Below are 18,385 nucleotides of genomic sequence, written 5' to 3' on the forward strand. Positions count from 1 at the left end.
CTCAGGGTGTTGGGAGGAAGTGCATTCCAGCCATACCTACCCGACAAGGACTCCCTGCATGGCTGGGCGGGGTTGCAGACACCCAGGCTGCCCCGGCAGAGTGTGGAGACGCTGATATTGTTACCAGGGTCACGCGAAGCCCAGGAGGCTATCTTAACGCCGGTGTGTGACATGGGGCATGCTGTGCAGGCAACTGTTTGGCACGCAGCCCTTTGACAAGGGGCTGGGCTACTATCATCAGGAGGCGGGGCCTGGGAGCATGAGTGGAGGCGGGGCCAGGTCAGGTTGTCACGCCGACTGACCACCTGCTGCTTCCTGTGCCTGGAGAAGGGACTTCCTGTCCATGCCTGCGATAGATAGGACAATCTTTTAATTTGGTTTCAATCATCAAAATTCCAACCATCAATATTTTGATGATGTTATGCTACATCATGACCTGAAATAGGGTTAATAGGATAAAGTTGTGTTGCGTGGTTTGTAAACCTGTGTCCTAATGCCTTTTGGTAATTTAATGTGCTATATCCTGATGTTTTGACACAGATTCATGTTGATAAAGAGGACTGTGCTGTTGAGTTTCTGGCTGAGGAGCAGTTTGTGGACGAACATGGAAAAGTCGTCGCTAGAAATGTTGGTTTGTCTTCTTCTGCACAACTATTTCCAACAAGTAGATTCACACACTCACAAATAGACACATACAAACATACATACAGAAACACACATGCTTGCAAATACACATCACACAGATCAGTGTTAACTCCTCTGTGTATTTTCTCCCTCCCTGCTGTACTGTAGGTGGGGGTGGATGTGAGGAAGGGTGCTCAGTCAGTGAAGCGCACCAGTCTGCGGAGAGTAAAACACTGAAACACACATACCCAGTCCTCAAGGTACAGAACACATAAGCTCTCATGTATATATTCCAGTGCTTGGATAGATGCTTTTAGAAGTGTCCATCAGACCCTGGTCAACCAGAGAGGGTTGAAGTTAAACTGGCTAATGTAAATGACAACCCCTGCACACTACTCTTTTGAAATACTGTTACAAAGTGAAAGATGAAAGAATCTTTGTCCGACAGCTCTCATTAGAGCATGTATGTGTACATAATATTCCACCACTTCTGAATGAGAATACATCACTTGTTATCTTTAGGTGTTGTTCATTTTTTATTTCATCAGTTACTTGTTACTTCATCATCTTGTCTGGATACCTCTGTCCATCTCTTTAAATGTGACGAGATTGTAGTAGTTTAAAAAACAATTCCCTTTTTACTGAATTCTGTTTTTTTTCCTGTCCCCTAGGACCCGACATCCACTGCCAAACTATCCTCCACAAACACAAAGTCAGGTAACAGAGGGAAATGAGGAAAAGATTGAGAGGAGAGGAGAGAAGAGGGAATGAAGACTGATAGAAAGACTAAGATCTGCAAACCACAAATACAAACACAAAATCATCTGCAGAACGACCCTGGAGTTCCACAGCAAGAGGAAAAGAGACAGAGATCTACTTGTAGTTTTGTAAACATTTTTTAAAGAAAAAGATACTAAACTAGAGTAGAGCATGATTTTTTTTCTATGAAAAACATGACAAAATCCACCCCCAAAAAAATGCAACAAAAAAGTGCTTCCTGTCAACTGTAACCGCATGATTGACTGATGGTGCATGACCTTTGAACTGTCATTATCTACAAACTGAAGGGGTACAAGGTACACGGCCGACCCAGGACTGGGTCAGGGGTGAGTTTAAGGATACCTTTTCCCCCAAAAGGGAGTGGTTTGTGTAAGCAAGTTGAGTCTGGTAACACTACAGCCAAAAAAGTGAAGTCTTTTTTTCCCAAAACTGATTGGTACGATACAGCGAAGCCAATGCTGAGCCTACCAATGCTTCATTCACTTGGACCCTATTTCCCTGTTATTCTATGTGATATATTCTCTATGCTTTGTGGATGTGTGTCTGTGTGTGTACCTTTACTGCTCGTGTTCTCTCGCTTCAGGCTTGGCACTGAGAATTGTCCTGGTTGGTCGGTGCTCCTGTGATGTCACGGCGTGCTCAGTGTGGGAATGAGAAAACCACTGTTCTCCCCTGCTCGTGAGCGTCTGTCTGCTTGTGCCGTCGTTCCTTTGTGAATGCGCTTCTTGTGTTTCTTTAGTGTTGTCAACCCCAGTTCCATTTTGTCTAACTTTGATAGGGAATCACTTTCTCCCCCTGTTTTACGCAGACAAAGTTTTTTTTCTTCAGATATGGTTAGTTGATTGATAGCATTGTGTGACAGCCAGTGGACTCTAAGATACTTACCCAACACATCCCTGATTTACAGTAGCATGATGTGCCCTTCCCCTCATACCACCCTCACCTCCGATACGTTGACACCACACTCCTCTCCATCAACTCCTGTAGCTCCAACTTATGTCTCTAGCCTATCAGCTTCAACCTTTGCTCTCTCTCTCTCTTTTTCTCTCATCCTCTCTGTTTGCTTTGGCTGTAGCACCTCATGGCTTCGTTATTTTATGGTTCACATTAGATTGTGCTTTCGGTTTTAGGGGGTGAAGAAGATAGGGGCATAATGAACAGTGTGGATAATCATATTTATGGGAACGAGATGGAAGTATATGTGGAAGTTTAGATGAGATTCTAGAGACTGGCGTAGCTAATCAAGTAAGGACATACTGACAGATAGCACTGTGACCGCCCAACTTAACACTGACCCCTGAGCCCATGTACCTTGTACTGTGAACTTACACACACACACACCTCATACATGCATACATACAAACACACACATAACCATTATACACACTCGCACATATCACTAATACACACATGCACATACAGTAATTGATCTATTGTGCCCTAGTTGTTATGAGAAGCCAGGTCAGGCTCAGCTGATGTACTTTGGTGTCTGCCACAGCAATAATATCCGACAAGGAGAACACAGAGGGATATATACAGTTGAAGTCGGAAGTTTACATACACTTAGGTTGGAATCATTAACTTGTTTTTCAACCACTCCACACATTTCTTGTAGATTATTTCACTTATAATTCAATGTATCACAATTCCAGTGGGCCAGAAATGTACATACACTAAGTTGACTGTGCCTTTAAACAGCTTAGAAAATTCCAGAAAACTATGTCATGGCTTTAGAAGCTTCTGATAGGCTAATTATCGTCATTTGAGTCAATTGGAGGTGTACCTGTGGATGTATTTCAAGGCCTACCTTCAAACTCAATGCCTCTTTGCTTGACATCATGGGAAAATCGAAAGAAATCAGCCAAAACCTCAGAAAACAAATTGTAGACCTCCACAAGTCTGGTTCATCCTTGGGAGCAATTTCCAAACATCTGAAGGTACCATGTCCATTTCTACAAACAATAGTACGCAAATATAAACACCATGGAACCACGCAGCCGTCACACCACTCAGGAAGGAGACACGTTCTGTCTGCTAGAGATGAACGTACTTTGGCGCAAAAAGTGCAAATCAATCCCAGAACAACAGCAAAGGACCTTGTGAAGATGCTGGAGGAAACAGGTACAAAAGTATCTATATCCACAGTAAAACGAGTCCTATATCAACATAACCTGAAAAGCCGCTCAACAAGGAAGAAGCCACTGCTCCAAAACCGCCATAAAAAAAGCCAGACTACAGTTTGCAACTGCACATGGGGACAAAGATCGTACTTTTTGAGAAATGTCCTCTGGTCTGATGAAACAAAAATAGAACAGACCATTGTTATGTTTGGAGGAAAAAGGGGGAGGCTTGTAAACCTAAGAACACCATCCCAACCGTGAAGCAAGGGGGTGGCAGCATCATGTTGTGGGGGTGCTTTGCTGCAGGAGGGACTGGTGCACTTCACAAAATAGATGGCATCATGAGGGAGGATAATTATGTGGATACATTGAAGCAACATCTCAAGACATCAGTCAGGAAGTTAAAGCTTGGCCTCAAATGGGTCTTCCAAATGGACAATGAGACCAAGCATACTTCCAAAGTTGTGGCAAAATGGCTTAACCTCTCTAGGGTATGTGCGTCCCACCTGGCCAACACCCAGTGAGATTGCAGAGCGCCAAATTCAAATACAGAAATACTCATTATAAAAATTCAGAAAACAAAACATATTTTACATAGGTTTAAAGATTAACTTCTTGTGAATCCAACCACGGTGTCAGATTTTTAAAATGCTTTACGGCGAAAGCATACCTTACGATTATTTGAGAACATAGCCCAGCAGACAAATCATTACAAACAGTAACCAGCCAAGTAGAAGAGTTACACAAGTCAGAAATAGAGATAAAATGAATCCCTTACCTTTGATGATCTTCATATGGTTGCACTCAGAAGACATTCATTTACTCAATAAATGTTCCTTTTGTTCGATAAAGTCTCTTTATATCCAAAAACCGTTTTATTCACACATTTTCTTCAGTAATCCACAGGCTCAAATGCAGTCAAAACAGGTAGACAAAAAAATCCAAATTGTATCCGTAAAGTTCATAGAAACATGTCAAACGATGTTTATATTCAATCCTCAGGTGGTTTTTGGCCTAAATAATCGATAATATTTCAACCGGACAATAACGTTGGCAATATAAAAGGTAAACAAGAAAGGCACTCTCTCTGGTAGCGCGCATGAAAAAGCTCTGTGACACGGCAGGGTCCACTCATTCAGACTGTTCTTACTCCCTCATTTTTCAGAATACAAGCCTGAAACAATTTCTAAAGACTGTTGACATCTAGTGGAAGGCATAGGAACTGCAATTTGAGTCCTAAGTCAATGGATACTGTAATGGCATTGAATAGAAAACTACAAAACCAACAAAAAAACCTACTTCCTGAATGGATTTTTCTCAGGCTTTTGCCTGCCAAATCAGTTCTGTTATACTCACAGACGCTATTTTAACAGTTTTGGAAACTCTAGAGTGTTTTCTATCCAAATCTATATGCATATCGTATCTTCTGGGCCCGAGTAGCAGGCAGTTTAATTTGGGCATGCTTTTCATCCAAAATTCAGAATGCTGCCCCTTACCCTAGAAAAGTTAAGGACACAAGTCAAGGTATTGAAGTGGCCATCACAAAGCCCTGACCTCAATCTTATAGAAAATTTGTGGGCAGAACTAAAAAAGCGTGTGTGAGCAAGGAGGCCTACACACCTGACTCAGTTACACCAGCTCTGTCAGGAGGAATGGGCCAAAATTCACCCAACTCATTGTGGGAAGCTAGTGGAAGGCTACCCGAAACATTTGACCCAAGTTAAAAAATGTAAAGGCAATGGTACCAAATACTAATTGAGTGTATGTAAACTTCTGACCCACTGGGAATGCGATGAAAGAAATTAAACCTGAAATAAATCATTCTCTCTACTAATATTCTGACATTTCACATTCTTAAAATAAAGTGGTGATCCTAACTGACCTAAGACAGGGTATTTTGATAGGATTAAATGTCAGGAACTGTGAAAACTGAGTTTAATTGTATTTGTCTAAGGTGTATGTAAACTTCCGACTTCAACTGTATATACAGTATACTGTGTGTGTGTGTGTGTGTGTGTGTACCAGTCATTTTGAACATGCCTACTCATTCAAGGGTTTTTCTTTATTTGTACTAGTTTTTACATTGTAGAATAATAGTGAAGACGTCAAAACTATGAAATAACACATATAGAATCATGTAGTAACCAGAGTGTTCAACAAATAAAAATATATTTTTGATTCTACATTCTTCAAAGTAGCCACCCTTTGGTTGATGAAAGCTTTGCACACTCTTGGCATTCTCTCAACCTGCTTCACCTGGAATGCTTTTCCAACAGTCTTGAAGGAGTTCCCACATATGCTGAGCACTTGTTGGCTGGTTTTCCTTCACACTGCGGTCCAACTCAACCCAGCTGATTGTGGAGGCCAGGTAATCTGATGCAGCACTATATCCCTCTCCTTCTTGGTCAAATAGCCCTTACACAGCCTGGAGGTGTGCTGGGTCCTTGTTCTGTTTAAAAAAAATGATAGTCCCACTAACAGTAACCAGATGGGATGGCATATTGCTGCAGAATGCTGTGGTAGCCATGCTGGTTAAGTGTGCTTTGAATTCCAAATCAATCTCAGACAGTGTCACCAGCAAAGCACCATCACACCTCCTCCTCCATGCTTCATGGTGGGAACTACACACGCGGAGATCATCTGTTAACCTACTCTGCTTCTAACAAAAACACGACGGTTGGAACCAAAAATCTCAAATTTAGACTAATCAGACCAAAGGACAGATTTCCACCGGTCTAATGTCCATTGCTCGTGTTTCTTGGCCCAAGCAAGTCTCTTCTTCTTATTGGTTCCCTTTTAGTAGTGGTTTCTTTGCAGCAATTTGACCATGAAGGCCTGATTCACACAGTCTCCTTTGAACAGTAGATGTTGAGATGTGTCTGTTACTTGAACTCTGTGAAGCATTTATTTGGGCTGCAATTTCTGAGAATGGTAACTCTAATGAACATGTCCTCTGCAGCAGAGGTAACTCTGGGTCTTCCTTTCCTCTGGCGGTCCTCATGAGAGTCAGATTCATCATAGCGCTTGATGGTTTTTGCGACTGCACTTGAAGTTCTTCAGATTTTCCGAATTGACTGCCCTTCATGTCTTAAAGTAACAATGGACTGTCGTTTCTCTTTGCTTATTTGAGCTGTTCTTGCCATAATATGGACTTGGTCTTTTACCAAATAGGGCTATCTTCTGTATACCACCCCTATCTTGTCACAACACAACGGATTGACTCAAATGCATTAAGAAGGAAAGACATTTCACAAATTAACTTTTAACAAGGTGCACTTGTTAATTGAAATGCATTCCAGGTGACTACCTCATGAAGCTGGTTCAGAGAATGTCAAGGGTGTGCAAAGCTGTCATCAAGTCAAAGGGTGGCTACTTTTATTTTTTGGTTACTACATGATTCCAAAGTGTTATTTCATAGTTTTGATGTCTATTATTCTACAATAAAGAGAAATAAAAAAATAAATAGGAAACCATTGAATGAGTAGGTGTGTCCAAACTTTTGACTGGTACTGTATATACAGTATGCATATGGTGGTTGGGTGGGTGTTCTGTATATGCACATTATGGTAGCATTAAAAGCATTTCTCTCTCTTGCATGTATACAAAAGGTACAATCCAAGACTGTATGCAAATGGTTTTCCCCTCACAAATGTGATCCTTTCAATGTATTCACCAATGTCATTCAACAATGGTATCTCCTTAGTTGCATTGATGTTGATGTACTAGTGTGGTGGCACTCCCACCTGGTGTTGTAAAGAGGTATCACAGACTACATAACGGTTGTATGGGGGGAAAGGGGAATACTTTAGGAAATGGGAAAGGAAAAGGAAAGGGGGATACCAAGTCAGTTGTACAACTGAATGCATTCAATTGAAATGTGTCTTCCGCATTTAACCCAACCCCTCTGAATCAGAAAATGGTTTGGTCCAGCACTTAACGTAGCAGATATTATCCAGGATATGCTAACTTCATCCATTGCATCTTGGGAATGAATATCTCGTGGTAGCACTCATTTACGGAGAAAAATATAATATGTATCATAACCACTGTAACTGGAGTAAAAAAATACACTGAATTTGGTATTTCTATTTATTATGGATCCCCATTAGCTGCTGCCAAGGTAGCAGCTACTCTTCCTGGAGTCCAGCAAAATGAAGGCAGTTATATACAATTAATATTATTACATTACATTTCACAACATATTTCTCAACACATTAAGTGTGTGCCCTCAGGCCACTATTGTACTACCACATATCTTCAACACAAAATCAATGTGTACATGTGTGTATAGTGCATATGTTATGTGTGTGTGTCTCTTCACAGTCCCTGCTGTTCCAGTTTTCATTTTTTTTATCAGATTTTACTGCATGCACGAGTTACTTGTAGAATAGAGTTCCATGTAGGACTGACACTATGTAGTACTGTTCACCTCCCATAGTCTGTTCTGCCTCTGGTGGCATGTCCCTCTTTGTGGCACCTGACCACACGACTGGACAGTAGTCCAGGTGCGACAAAACTGTAGCCTGTAGAACCTGCCTTGTTGATAGCGACATTTGTGTAAGTGTCGTACATGTTGAATGCCCTTATGCCCTTCTCTATAAGCATGCTGAAAATATGTTGTTACTGTGAAATAGCATTGTATCTGGTCAAACACTATTTTTTTCAAAAGTTTACAAAGGGTCGGTAATAGGCTGATTGGTCGGCTATTTGAGCCATTAAAGGGTGCTTTGCTATTCTTGGGTAGCGGAATTACTTTTTCTTCACTTTTTTGTTGGCTTAGATTGAAGAGATGGAAAATAGGAGTAGCAATGTCGTCCACTATCATCCTCAGTAATTGTCCATCCAATTTTGTCAGACCCAGGTAGCTTGTCATTGTTGATAGACAAAAATAATGTTTTCACCTCTTCCACATTCACTTTACGGAATTCAAAATTACAATGCTTGGTCAGTTATGCATGGATGTGTAGGTTCAGAATTAGTTTTTGGCATGTCAGGCTTAAGTTTGCTAATCTTGCCAATGAAAAAATCATTAAAGTAGTTGGCGATATCAGTGGCTTTTGTGATGCATGAGCCATCTGATTTAATGAATGATGTTGTCGAGTTCGCAGTTTTGCCCAACATTTCATTTAAGGTGCTCAAAGGCATTTTACTATCATTATTTATATAATTGATCGTTGCTTCATAGTACAGTTATTTTTTTGTCACATGAATGACTGAGTGAATAGATTAGTAACACATCACAGACCTGCCAATCAGTGCACATTGAAACCTTATCTGTTATGCCACATATATCAGATATAACTTATCGTTCACTCTTATTCAACTCAGGTTTCAGTTCTAGCAGGATCCCGTGTGTGTGTGTGTGTGTGTGTGTGTGTGTGTGTGTGTGTGTGAGATGGGTTACAGGTGAGCCTCCACTCTCCAGGTCATTTTTCTGTTTAAACAGCAGTGGAGATGATTGACTTATGTTGCTGCTTTGGGTCTGAATAGGCTGATGATGAATACAAGTGAAACTCTCAATCAGCAATGGATAAGTCAATCAATGTATCAATCAGATTTTCCACAACAAGACACTGAGAACAGATATGGATGAAATATAGAGACCACAGTCTGAAATGTATTTAAAATTGATGATCAGCATGTTTGCTGAGTCTCAGATTAAGGGTAACTGTGTGTTGGCTTAGAGGTTTTTCATTTTTTCATTTCCAATATCAAACTGAGCCGGTCCACAACACTTTGCACTGTGAGAACTGTAGACTCCACCTGTGTGTGTGCGTGTGCGTGTGCTTGCTGTGTTCAAGAGGTTGATGGGAGGGTTAACTGTTAACTGTTGCAAAGAATAGAGATCACCTATACTCCTTTAGAATGGATACATGACAATATTAACGCAATATCATATTACTCTCTACTAAGGAATGCAACTGCACACATGCACAGAAAATGTTTTTATGAAAATATATTACAAAATATATTGAATTAGAATGCTATGCACCCTTATAGAGTTGTTATAGATGTTCTTTAAGCATATTAACTAGACTATAGGCAAACGCCCACATCATGGGGACTGTAGAGGCTTTGTGGGTATTTCAACTTGTTTACTTTTCTTTTTTATTGTCATGGAGAGAGGGGAAAAAAAACATGAATATGTATACAACCTTTGTTTCAATCAGATTCATTCTGACACGAAGATATGTATAGATCAGGGTTCCCCAACTTGTGGCCTGCGGGTGATCTTCTTTTCTCCCCCCCACACACACACAGTTTTCTGAGCCCAAACACGTTGAATTTTTTTTGTTGGACATCAACGTGTAGAAACACCAGCAATTCAGCTCCAAGTGATTTTAATTTTGCAAATATGTTCCAAAGTATTCCCACACATAATAGAGATAGAGTACCAGTTAAACGTTTGGACACAACTACTCATTCAAGGGTTTTTCTTTATTTGTACTATTTTCTACATTGTAGAATAATAGTAAAAATAAAGAAAAACCCTGGAATGTGTAGTTGTGTCCAAACGTTTGACTGGTACTGTATATGTGATCATATACAAACGTAAGTAAGGTTTGAAATTATTATGTTTTAATCAAATGTTATATCTGTTTGGGCTTCTTGCGGTCAATTTGCGGTCTACAAATGATTGTTTAATATGTTCTGGCTCCTTGACCATCCGCTCAAGAAAAAATTGGCCCGCGGCTGTATCCTAGTTGATGATCCCTGGTGTAGATGATCTACCATGTACACCAGCTCCAACCATTTACAGAAATGAATAAAGAAAGATGTGAACATAACTGGTGTGTTGTCTTACACACTTTGATGTGTTTGAGAATCAAATGTAAATTGTTGTACGTTTGGAAATGTAACTCTATGGGCATGTGTACAGTATAAAGCGGTGGTGCCGTTTAAGATGAGGGAGGACAATTTCTTTTTTTCATGAGCATGGCCGTATTTCTTTTACAGCATATTGGATGACTGTCATTAATTTTCTATTCACCCAGTTCAATGTAACAGTGATAGGTTTAGGCTACTGCATGATACTCTAATTTTCCTTATACCCATCATGAGGTTGCCACAACCTAGCCTATGAATGAAAGTTTACAACGTAGGTCCACACCGGTCAAGAGAAAGATTATAGGTGACAAGCAGTGACACATGCACAGATAGTGACACATTCAATACCGCCTTGCACACTCTTGCCTGCATCTAGCTGATATAGGGTGTAATCGTTAGTCCAACAGTTGCAAACAAGCATTTTTATTAGACAATTTCAGGCGTTTTGTTCCATTTACTTCCATTTCAGAAACGTTTTTCATCAGAATCGGCGGAATGAATACACCCCTGATCCTGTGTAAACACAGTACACTTTCATAGCAGGTACGTTTTATTTCTTCTCACATCTATGTGCTCTCCTCCTCTCACCTTTTCCTTTCGCTTGTGGACATCAATGCACAACACATCAGCTGTATGTGACCAGACGAAAACAAACTTTCCAAGCCAAACCATATTATAACCGGTACACACAGCCTACATCGTTGTCACCATATTAGCTAAAAGTAAAGTCATAGTCAACATAGCTAATAGAACTAACGAGTTAGTAAATCCGCTACAATCATGCAGTAACATTACAGTGTACAGTCAGTAAGCAGTTTGGCACTTACACCGGCGGGTCCGGGTGGCAATAAATTGGTCAAACCAAAAGCTTACCTTGACTTAGAAGAGTTCCAGTGTTGTGTTGGATAGTCATAGCCAGCTAGCTAACATAGTATCCCTGTATTTGAGCAGGGTGTTTGAGTAGGCCCAAACTAGCTAGCCGCATTTGCTAGCTAAGTAAGTGAAAAACATGATGAAATCCCTCTCATCTCTCTCTTGCTTTTCCTTCATTAAGGAAGAAATTCATTTGTCCAGAACTGCTTAACTATTGTCTTTCTCTCTCTTTCAGTTAACTACTCACCAGATGTTATGCACTGCAGTGCTAGCTAGAGGTAGCTTATGCTTTCAGTACTAGATTCATTCTCTGATCCATTGATTGGGTGGACAACATGTCAGTTCGTTCTGCAAGAGCTCTAATAAGTTGGAGATGTCCTCCGGAAGTTGTCATAATTACTGTGTTAATTAAGTCAAAGGAAGTGGGTGAGAACCATGAGCCTCCTAGGTTTTGTATCGAAGTCAATGTACCCAGAGGAGGACGGAAGCTAGCTGTCCTCTGGCCACACCAGGTGCTACCTTACAGAGTGCTGTTGAGGCTACTGTAGACCTTCATTGCAAAATAGTGTATCTTAATCAATTATTGGGTGAAGTGATTATATTTAGGATAGTTTTATCTAAAAATTATAACTTTTTAAATGTTGTACAATTTTTTTTTAAATGAAATTCACTTAGAAGGATGGCCTCCACTGGTATAAAGGTAATTACATTGGTGCAAAACATTTATCAGGCAGAGAGTGGATCTTATTCTTGTTTCAAAGACTATGTATAGCCCTACATAGGCTATACATGTACTCCCACAGGGATATTGATATCTTCCTTTTTCCAGTTTACATAGTTATCTAGGCTATTTTATATTCCTCTACATGGGTGTCAGTATCATGACACAAGACGAGACCCAGATGCAGACACAGGAGGCAGATGGTTGGAGTCTAAGATGTTTAATAATCCAAAAAGGTGTAGGCAAGAGAATGGTCGTGGACAGGCAAAAGGTCAAAACCAGTTCAGAGTCCAGGAGGTACAGAGTGGCAGACAGGCTCAAGGTCAAGGCAGGCAGAATGGTCAAATAAATACACTGGGGAAAACAAGTGACACCTAGAGGGGGTGGAGACAATAACAAGGACAGGTGAAACAGATCAGGGTGTGACAGTTAGAGGATTCAATAAATCTACAACTTGCTGTAACCTCTCCCTTCTTTGGTTTACACATCTCCAGTATTTCAGCCAATCAAAGCTGGCACTCCTGGCAGTATTTTTTTGAGGAGCGCCACTTGCTGTTCGGGTATTAGGGGCACGTGGAGGGCAACCAGTTATGACAGATCATAAACGATTGAATGTCAAGAAAAACGGGGACATTTAGATGCATATTTTTCTCGCCGTCTGTCAGCAGCTATAGGCCTAGTTTGATCTTGTTTACGAAGTGCATGGTTTAGTAGTTTGTCTTCATAGTTCGAAGAATGTCTTCAGGTACTGGGAGTCAGACTACTAGTTGGGGAATCCCTATCACCCACAGTGTCACCATCAAGAATACATCAAGAGTATTCTACAACACCAGGAAGGACACTCTTTAGTATGACCCCTAGACCCACTCCAATTTGCACACTGACCCAACAGATCTACAGATGAAGCAATCGTACTTCACACTGCCCTTTTCCACCTGGACAAAAGGAACGCCTATGTGAGATTGCTGTTCATTGACTACAGTTCAGCGTTCAACACCATAGTGCCCACAAAGCTCATCACTAACTAAGAATCCTAGGACTAAACACCTTCCTCTGCAACTCGATCCTGGACATGGTAAGGGTAAGCAACAGCACATCTGCCATGCTAATCCTCAACATGGGGGCCCCTCAGGGGTGCGTGCTTAGTCCTCTATTGTGCTCCCTGTTCACCCACGACTGCAGGGCCAAGCATGACTCCAACACCATCAATAAGTTTGCTGACGACAAAGCGGTGGTAGGCCTCATCACCGACAACAATGAGACAGCCTATAGGGAGGAGGTCAGAGACCTGGCAGTGTGGTGCCAGGACAACAACCTTTCCCTCAACGTGAGCAAGACAAAGGAGATGATTGTGGACTACAGGAAAAAGAGGGCCAAACACGCCCCCCTTCACATCAACAGGGCTGTAGTGGAGCAGGTCGAGAGTTTCAATTTCCGTGGTGTCCACCACCAACAAACTATCATGGTCCAAACACACCAAGAAAGTCATGAAGAGGGCACGACAAAGCCTTTTCCCCCTCAGGGGACTGAAAAGATTTGGCATGGGTCCCCAGATCCTCAAAAAGTTCTACAGCTGCACTATCGAGAGCATCCTGACCGGTTGCATCACTGCCTGGTATGGCAACTGCTCGGCATCAGACCATAAGGCGCTACAGAGGGTAGTGCGTACAGCCCAGTCCATCACTGGGGCCAAGCTTCCTGTCATCCAGGACCTACAGTATATACTATGTGGTGTCAGAGGAAGGCCCAAAAAATTTTCAAAGACTCCAGTCACCCAAGTCCTAGACCGTTCTCTCTGCTGCCGCACGGCAATCGGTACCGAAGCACCAAGTCTAGGACCAAAAGGCTCCTTAACACCTTCTACCACCAAGTCATAATACTGCTAAAGAATTCATCAAATGGCCACCCGGACTATTTGCATTGACCCCCCCCCCCCCCACCTCCCACCCATTTTGTTTTTACACTGCTGCTACTCGCTGTTTATTATCTATGCATGGTCACTTAACCGGTACCCCCTGCATAAAGCGTCATTATTGTAATTTTATAGTGTTTTTTTTTAAATGTATTTATTTTTTACTTGATTTAATATTTTCTTAACTCTTTTTTCACAAAACTGCAGTTTTAGTTAAGGGCTTGTAAGTAAGCATTTAAGGTGTTACCTGTTGTATTTGGCGCATGTGACAAATACAATTTGATTTGATCTGAGGTATGTGAAACTCAATCATAATAATAGTAAATACACTATGTTATTATAAGAATAATCATTATTATATTAATAGGCCTAATTTAACATTATGTTCGGATCTTCTTCATCACCTCATGAGTAGGCATAGGCCAATGATAATGTAGGCCTATAATCTGTGTCAGCATGTATCCTTTCAGACATTTTCTTCAAAAAATGTAATGCAATGTTATGTATGCTTAATTAGCACCTTGTTTATCACTCTAAACTTCTATCCTATTTATATATTTTCTTCCACTGCCATTGACACACTATGGAAATATGTTGACTTACTGTCAAGCACTTGGCTACCAAACAAACACTCAAAGTGCTAAAACCTTTCTCTGTGAACCATTACAAGTTTCTGTATCTTGTTTAAGGCCCTATTTCAAGGTGAAAGACAACAGATATAAAGAATATAGCTCAGAGCATGGTCTCTAACCAATCCCCTTTCATTAGCAGGTTGTGGGAATGTTGGCACTTAACTCATCTGGCCACAAGCTGAACAGATAAATGGTGACTGGTTGTTGTAGCCTGACAGAGATCCAATGTGGGTCAGTAACACATTCACAGGTACACTGCTGCCATGACGTGAAACACAGAACCCTGTTTGTGATCTCTCTCACTGTCGATCGACCTCCACCAAACCCACCCAGGTACACAAAACATCTACGACCGGAAGTTCCTCCTGGAGTGTCAAACCTCCCCTCTGACATGCACCCCTCCCTGTCTTCCTGATATTCCAGGGGTAACCAAACCCCTCTCAAACAACACTACGACTGACACAGCCCACCCCAAACAGACTCCCAACAACCACAATCCCCCAGCGGACAAGAGCGCAGGTAAGAGTCTAAGGTTAGGTGTGAGTGTGTGTGTGTGTGCTCAAAGGTTTATGAGATATTGTGTCATTTGTGATGAGTCTTTTCATCATGTTTTTGCTTTCATCTTGTTTTTGCAGGGGAGGATGCTCAATTTGAAATGGACATATAGCCATTTGATGGATCTGCTGGATCTGCAGCCTTGAGGATGACAATGAAAGAGGGACTCATGTTTAAACGGTCTTTTTGGAAACAGCACAGCATACTGAAATGAATGAAGACTGCATTATTGAAGTGCTGCATTATTATGTGCAGTCATAATTCTAATCGCTCAGGATGAGAAAAAATGTACATACAATCTCTCCTCTATTGATTTAATATTATTTACTAATTGTTAGTCATTATCCTGTCTTAAAGATGAAACATTTGAATGATATGTTTGAGTCTTCTCCAGTAGCATTTTGTAAGCATACTGTTCTCAGGCTTGTTCTTTGTCTGGTTCTTAGTTAAGTTGTATTCGTGTAATACGTTGCTGATTGTAAAACTAGGGCTACATTTTGCAGAATAATTTTTCTCCAGAGGAACTAATAAGAGACAAACATACTTTTTACAATCCTTTTGTGTTACTATTAAATAAGATAAGAGTATGCAGATTTCAAAAAGATCCCATGTTGTTAAAAAATACAAGTCCTGTGAAAACCATAGATGCAGACTGAAATAAATTGAGGATTTATTAAACAAAAGGTTCATGTGACATTTTACAGATATTTAGTCCTTTATGAAATAATACTTCTTGCATGAATATGTACTCTTTTTTTAAAACCATATGATTACCAAGTCACACAGTGGAATTAAAGCGCTCTAGGGGTCAGCATTGACAATGGCAACTGACATTTGTCTCTATTGTCTCAATCATGAGTCCTTATGCATAATACATGTATGCAGTCAGGAGATCTCAGTTTAAAATCCTTTTGAGTGATTCTCTTGATCCTTTTCAGTGCTTGTGTTCAGAGTCTGCTTCAGTGTCCATCACATCCATATAGTTTAGCATGGCTGAAGGCAGCAGCTGCCCTACTAGAATAGCCATGAACTTTGAGTCTACACTCACAGAGTGAGCACACACATTTGCACCTCGGCTGTCTTTGTGAGGCCTGTAGGCCAAGCAGAAACTGGTACAGAGTGATGTTCTCTGGGAAGGAAAGTGCCTATGGGGTGCTCATGTTGGCAGACACGCTGATCAGTGGCAGCCACACTCGTCCACCACCATGCCCTGAAAGTGCTGCATCAGCACCTCGCTGTTTTCGTAATACAACATGGACAGAGGGGCCAGGCGGGTGGGCACACAGGACGGGCACGGGACCCGGTCTGAGCTGTGAAGCTTCAGTAGACTCTGGAAAGAGAAGAAAAATACATGTTAGTACAAGTGAACTCACACACAAACAGGAAATCATACAATATTGTAATGGGAAACAAATCAATGGCACTATTTTAAATCTATTTCAAACATGTACATTTTCAGCAGTGATAATGTAATGTTGGTAGTCTTACCTGCATGTAAGCATGGTTGGTGGGGGTGACGGTCTCGTCCACTGGGGTAGGGCAGCTGCCCTCACAGCGGTAGGCGTTATAGCGCTTGGGGTAAAGAATCCACTCGCTCCAGCCTATCTGGTCAAAGTCCACCCACATGTCTACCTTCTTGCACAGCGGGCCCTTCCTCTCCTCCGTGTGGGCCATGCCAGGGGCCACCCCAGCCACTCCTGCTCTCTGGTGAAGCCCGTGCCTCTTCCTGCGCCGGGCTCCCTTTCCTCCCTCTACGCTGACAGCAGGGCCAGCTCCAGCTCGCTCCCGGTCCAGAGTGACGTACTTGGAATGTTCAGCGGTGCGGATGAGGGTGGGGGCCCTCTTCTTTGTCTGGTGCTTGGAGAAGACCACCATCATGACCCGGTCGGCTGTGGGGTGCAGGACACTCTCCAGACCCTTCTCTCTCACTTCCCTTCCCTCTTCATGGCCAGGTGCAGAGCCTCCCTGGTGCAGCCAGTAGTAGCGGAGCAGGGTGGTGACGTTGAACACCCTCCAGTTGGATGTGGCAGTCAGGGAGCTGGGCTCTGCCCTCAGGCATCCCAGGAAGAGGCTCTCTGGGCATGGCGGGCTGGAGCAGCGGCCACTCTGGGAGTGGTACAAGTCCACAGTGACATGCTCAGAGGCAGAGAAGGTAGGCAGACGGATTCGCAGCTCGGAGCGCTTGATGTTGTCACTTGCAGAGATGGAGGATGCATCAAAGGTGACAGACCACCTCCCACCGCTCTGATGACAACCTGGAGAGATAACATAGAAAATATTTGAGCAAAGCAGACAGCAGACACAGATTATGAAAGTGTGCAAGCATGTCTCTCACCTCTGTGACTATCAGACTGTCCCATTCATTAAATCAATCACAGATAGTGTCAATTATTTTATTGTTGCCCACAGACAGCTTTCACACGCCATCTTTTGACATGCAATGAGCAGTTAATAAAGTAGAATGTTGTTACTGTCGTATTGTGTATTGCTCCGTTCCTGACACACTTCTGACAGCCTGGGTCTAGTACGCGCTAAAGTGCCATAGCCTAGAGGCTCTTCACAATACGCATTGTATAAGGTTCCCATGCTAAAAAAAATTGCGAAGCACATAGGCGCAAAGTAATCAAAACGCGCTCTAGTAGCCTAAACATCACTCTTTATTGAATAAATGTAACTGAGAGTGAATTCGATTATTATAATGAACTAATAGTTAAAACATTACATTGCGTTTAATTAGTGTGCCCAATTGAATTGGTGCTTAAAAAGTGTTGCAAAATAAAGATACTCACTTTTGGCTACCAGACTGAGTACAGAGTCAGATTCGTGAAGACGGGAGATGTCCTCACTCTTGGTCGGGGCGGCGCAGACAGATGGCGGCGCCCTGAATGTGTCTCCCTCCAGCAGAATCCGGTAGAGCTGCATCATGTAGAGTGGGAACCTGCTGGAGTGATGAACATGGTCCCTGTGACCTCCACTACTTCTGTGGAAGAAAGCCTCACGGTTCCCAGGGATATTCTCCGCTCCAACCACAGAGCACAAATCCACCAGAAGCACAGAAAATATAGCCTGGGTGAGTCCTTCCATAATTCGAAGTTAGTTAATCCAAGGTAGTATTCTCCTGTTAATCCAAATCAGTAAAGCTCTTGTGCTGAGACAGACAGGTGGGATAGAGCTCCTTCTCCCAGTTTGTCCAGTTGAGAACACCTCAGGTGAAATCAGCTGTCCGCTGGAGTAAGAACTATTATAACAACCCCGTGTCTTTCTTTGCATATTCTGTCATGCCACGGGTTTTTGAAGTGACGGCGTGATCAGCCGGAGAACAGACAGCTCAAAGGGTTAA

At 42.0% G+C, this 18,385-nt stretch overlaps 2 protein-coding genes across 2 annotated transcripts in view; one reads left to right on the forward strand and one right to left on the reverse strand.

The window, feature by feature from the left end:
• The window catches only part of LOC139408594 (ankyrin-1-like), an 88,902-nt gene extending 78,973 nt beyond the window's left edge, over positions 1-9,929 (forward strand). The window contains exons 40-43 of the mRNA XM_071152662.1: positions 6-162; positions 541-627; positions 793-884; positions 1,296-9,929. Of these exons, the coding sequence (XP_071008763.1) occupies positions 6-162; positions 541-627; positions 793-861 (313 nt within the window). The 3' untranslated portion in view covers positions 862-884; positions 1,296-9,929. The remainder of the gene's footprint in view (positions 1-5; positions 163-540; positions 628-792; positions 885-1,295) is intronic.
• Positions 9,930-16,222: 6,293 nt separating this feature from the next.
• Positions 16,223-18,129, reverse strand: LOC139409932 (nodal-related 1). The gene is made up of 3 exons (XM_071155341.1): positions 17,835-18,129; positions 16,534-17,300; positions 16,223-16,375 (listed from the first exon to the last, which is right to left on the reverse strand). The coding sequence occupies exons 1-3, from the start codon at positions 18,127-18,129 to the stop codon at positions 16,223-16,225; spliced, it is 1,215 nt and encodes a 404-aa protein (XP_071011442.1).
• Positions 18,130-18,385: the final 256 nt, after the last annotated feature.

This window comes from Oncorhynchus clarkii, chromosome 5, assembly GCF_045791955.1.
Source record: "Oncorhynchus clarkii lewisi isolate Uvic-CL-2024 chromosome 5, UVic_Ocla_1.0, whole genome shotgun sequence".
NCBI classification, from domain to species: domain Eukaryota; kingdom Metazoa; phylum Chordata; class Actinopteri; order Salmoniformes; family Salmonidae; genus Oncorhynchus; species Oncorhynchus clarkii.

Bases quoted from the DNA above. Each gene is read 5' to 3' on its own strand.
- LOC139409932 (XM_071155341.1), bottom strand. From the start codon at position 18,129: ATGGAAGGACTCACCCAGGCTATATTTTCTGTGCTTCTGGTGGATTTG. The intron at 17,301-17,834 runs GTGAGTATCTTT...TTATCTCTCCAG, and splicing joins ACTCAGTCTGGTAGCCAAAA to GTTGTCATCAGAGCGGTGGG. The intron at 16,376-16,533 runs GTAAGACTACCA...TTCTCTTTCCAG, and splicing joins CCAACCATGCTTACATGCAG to AGTCTACTGAAGCTTCACAG.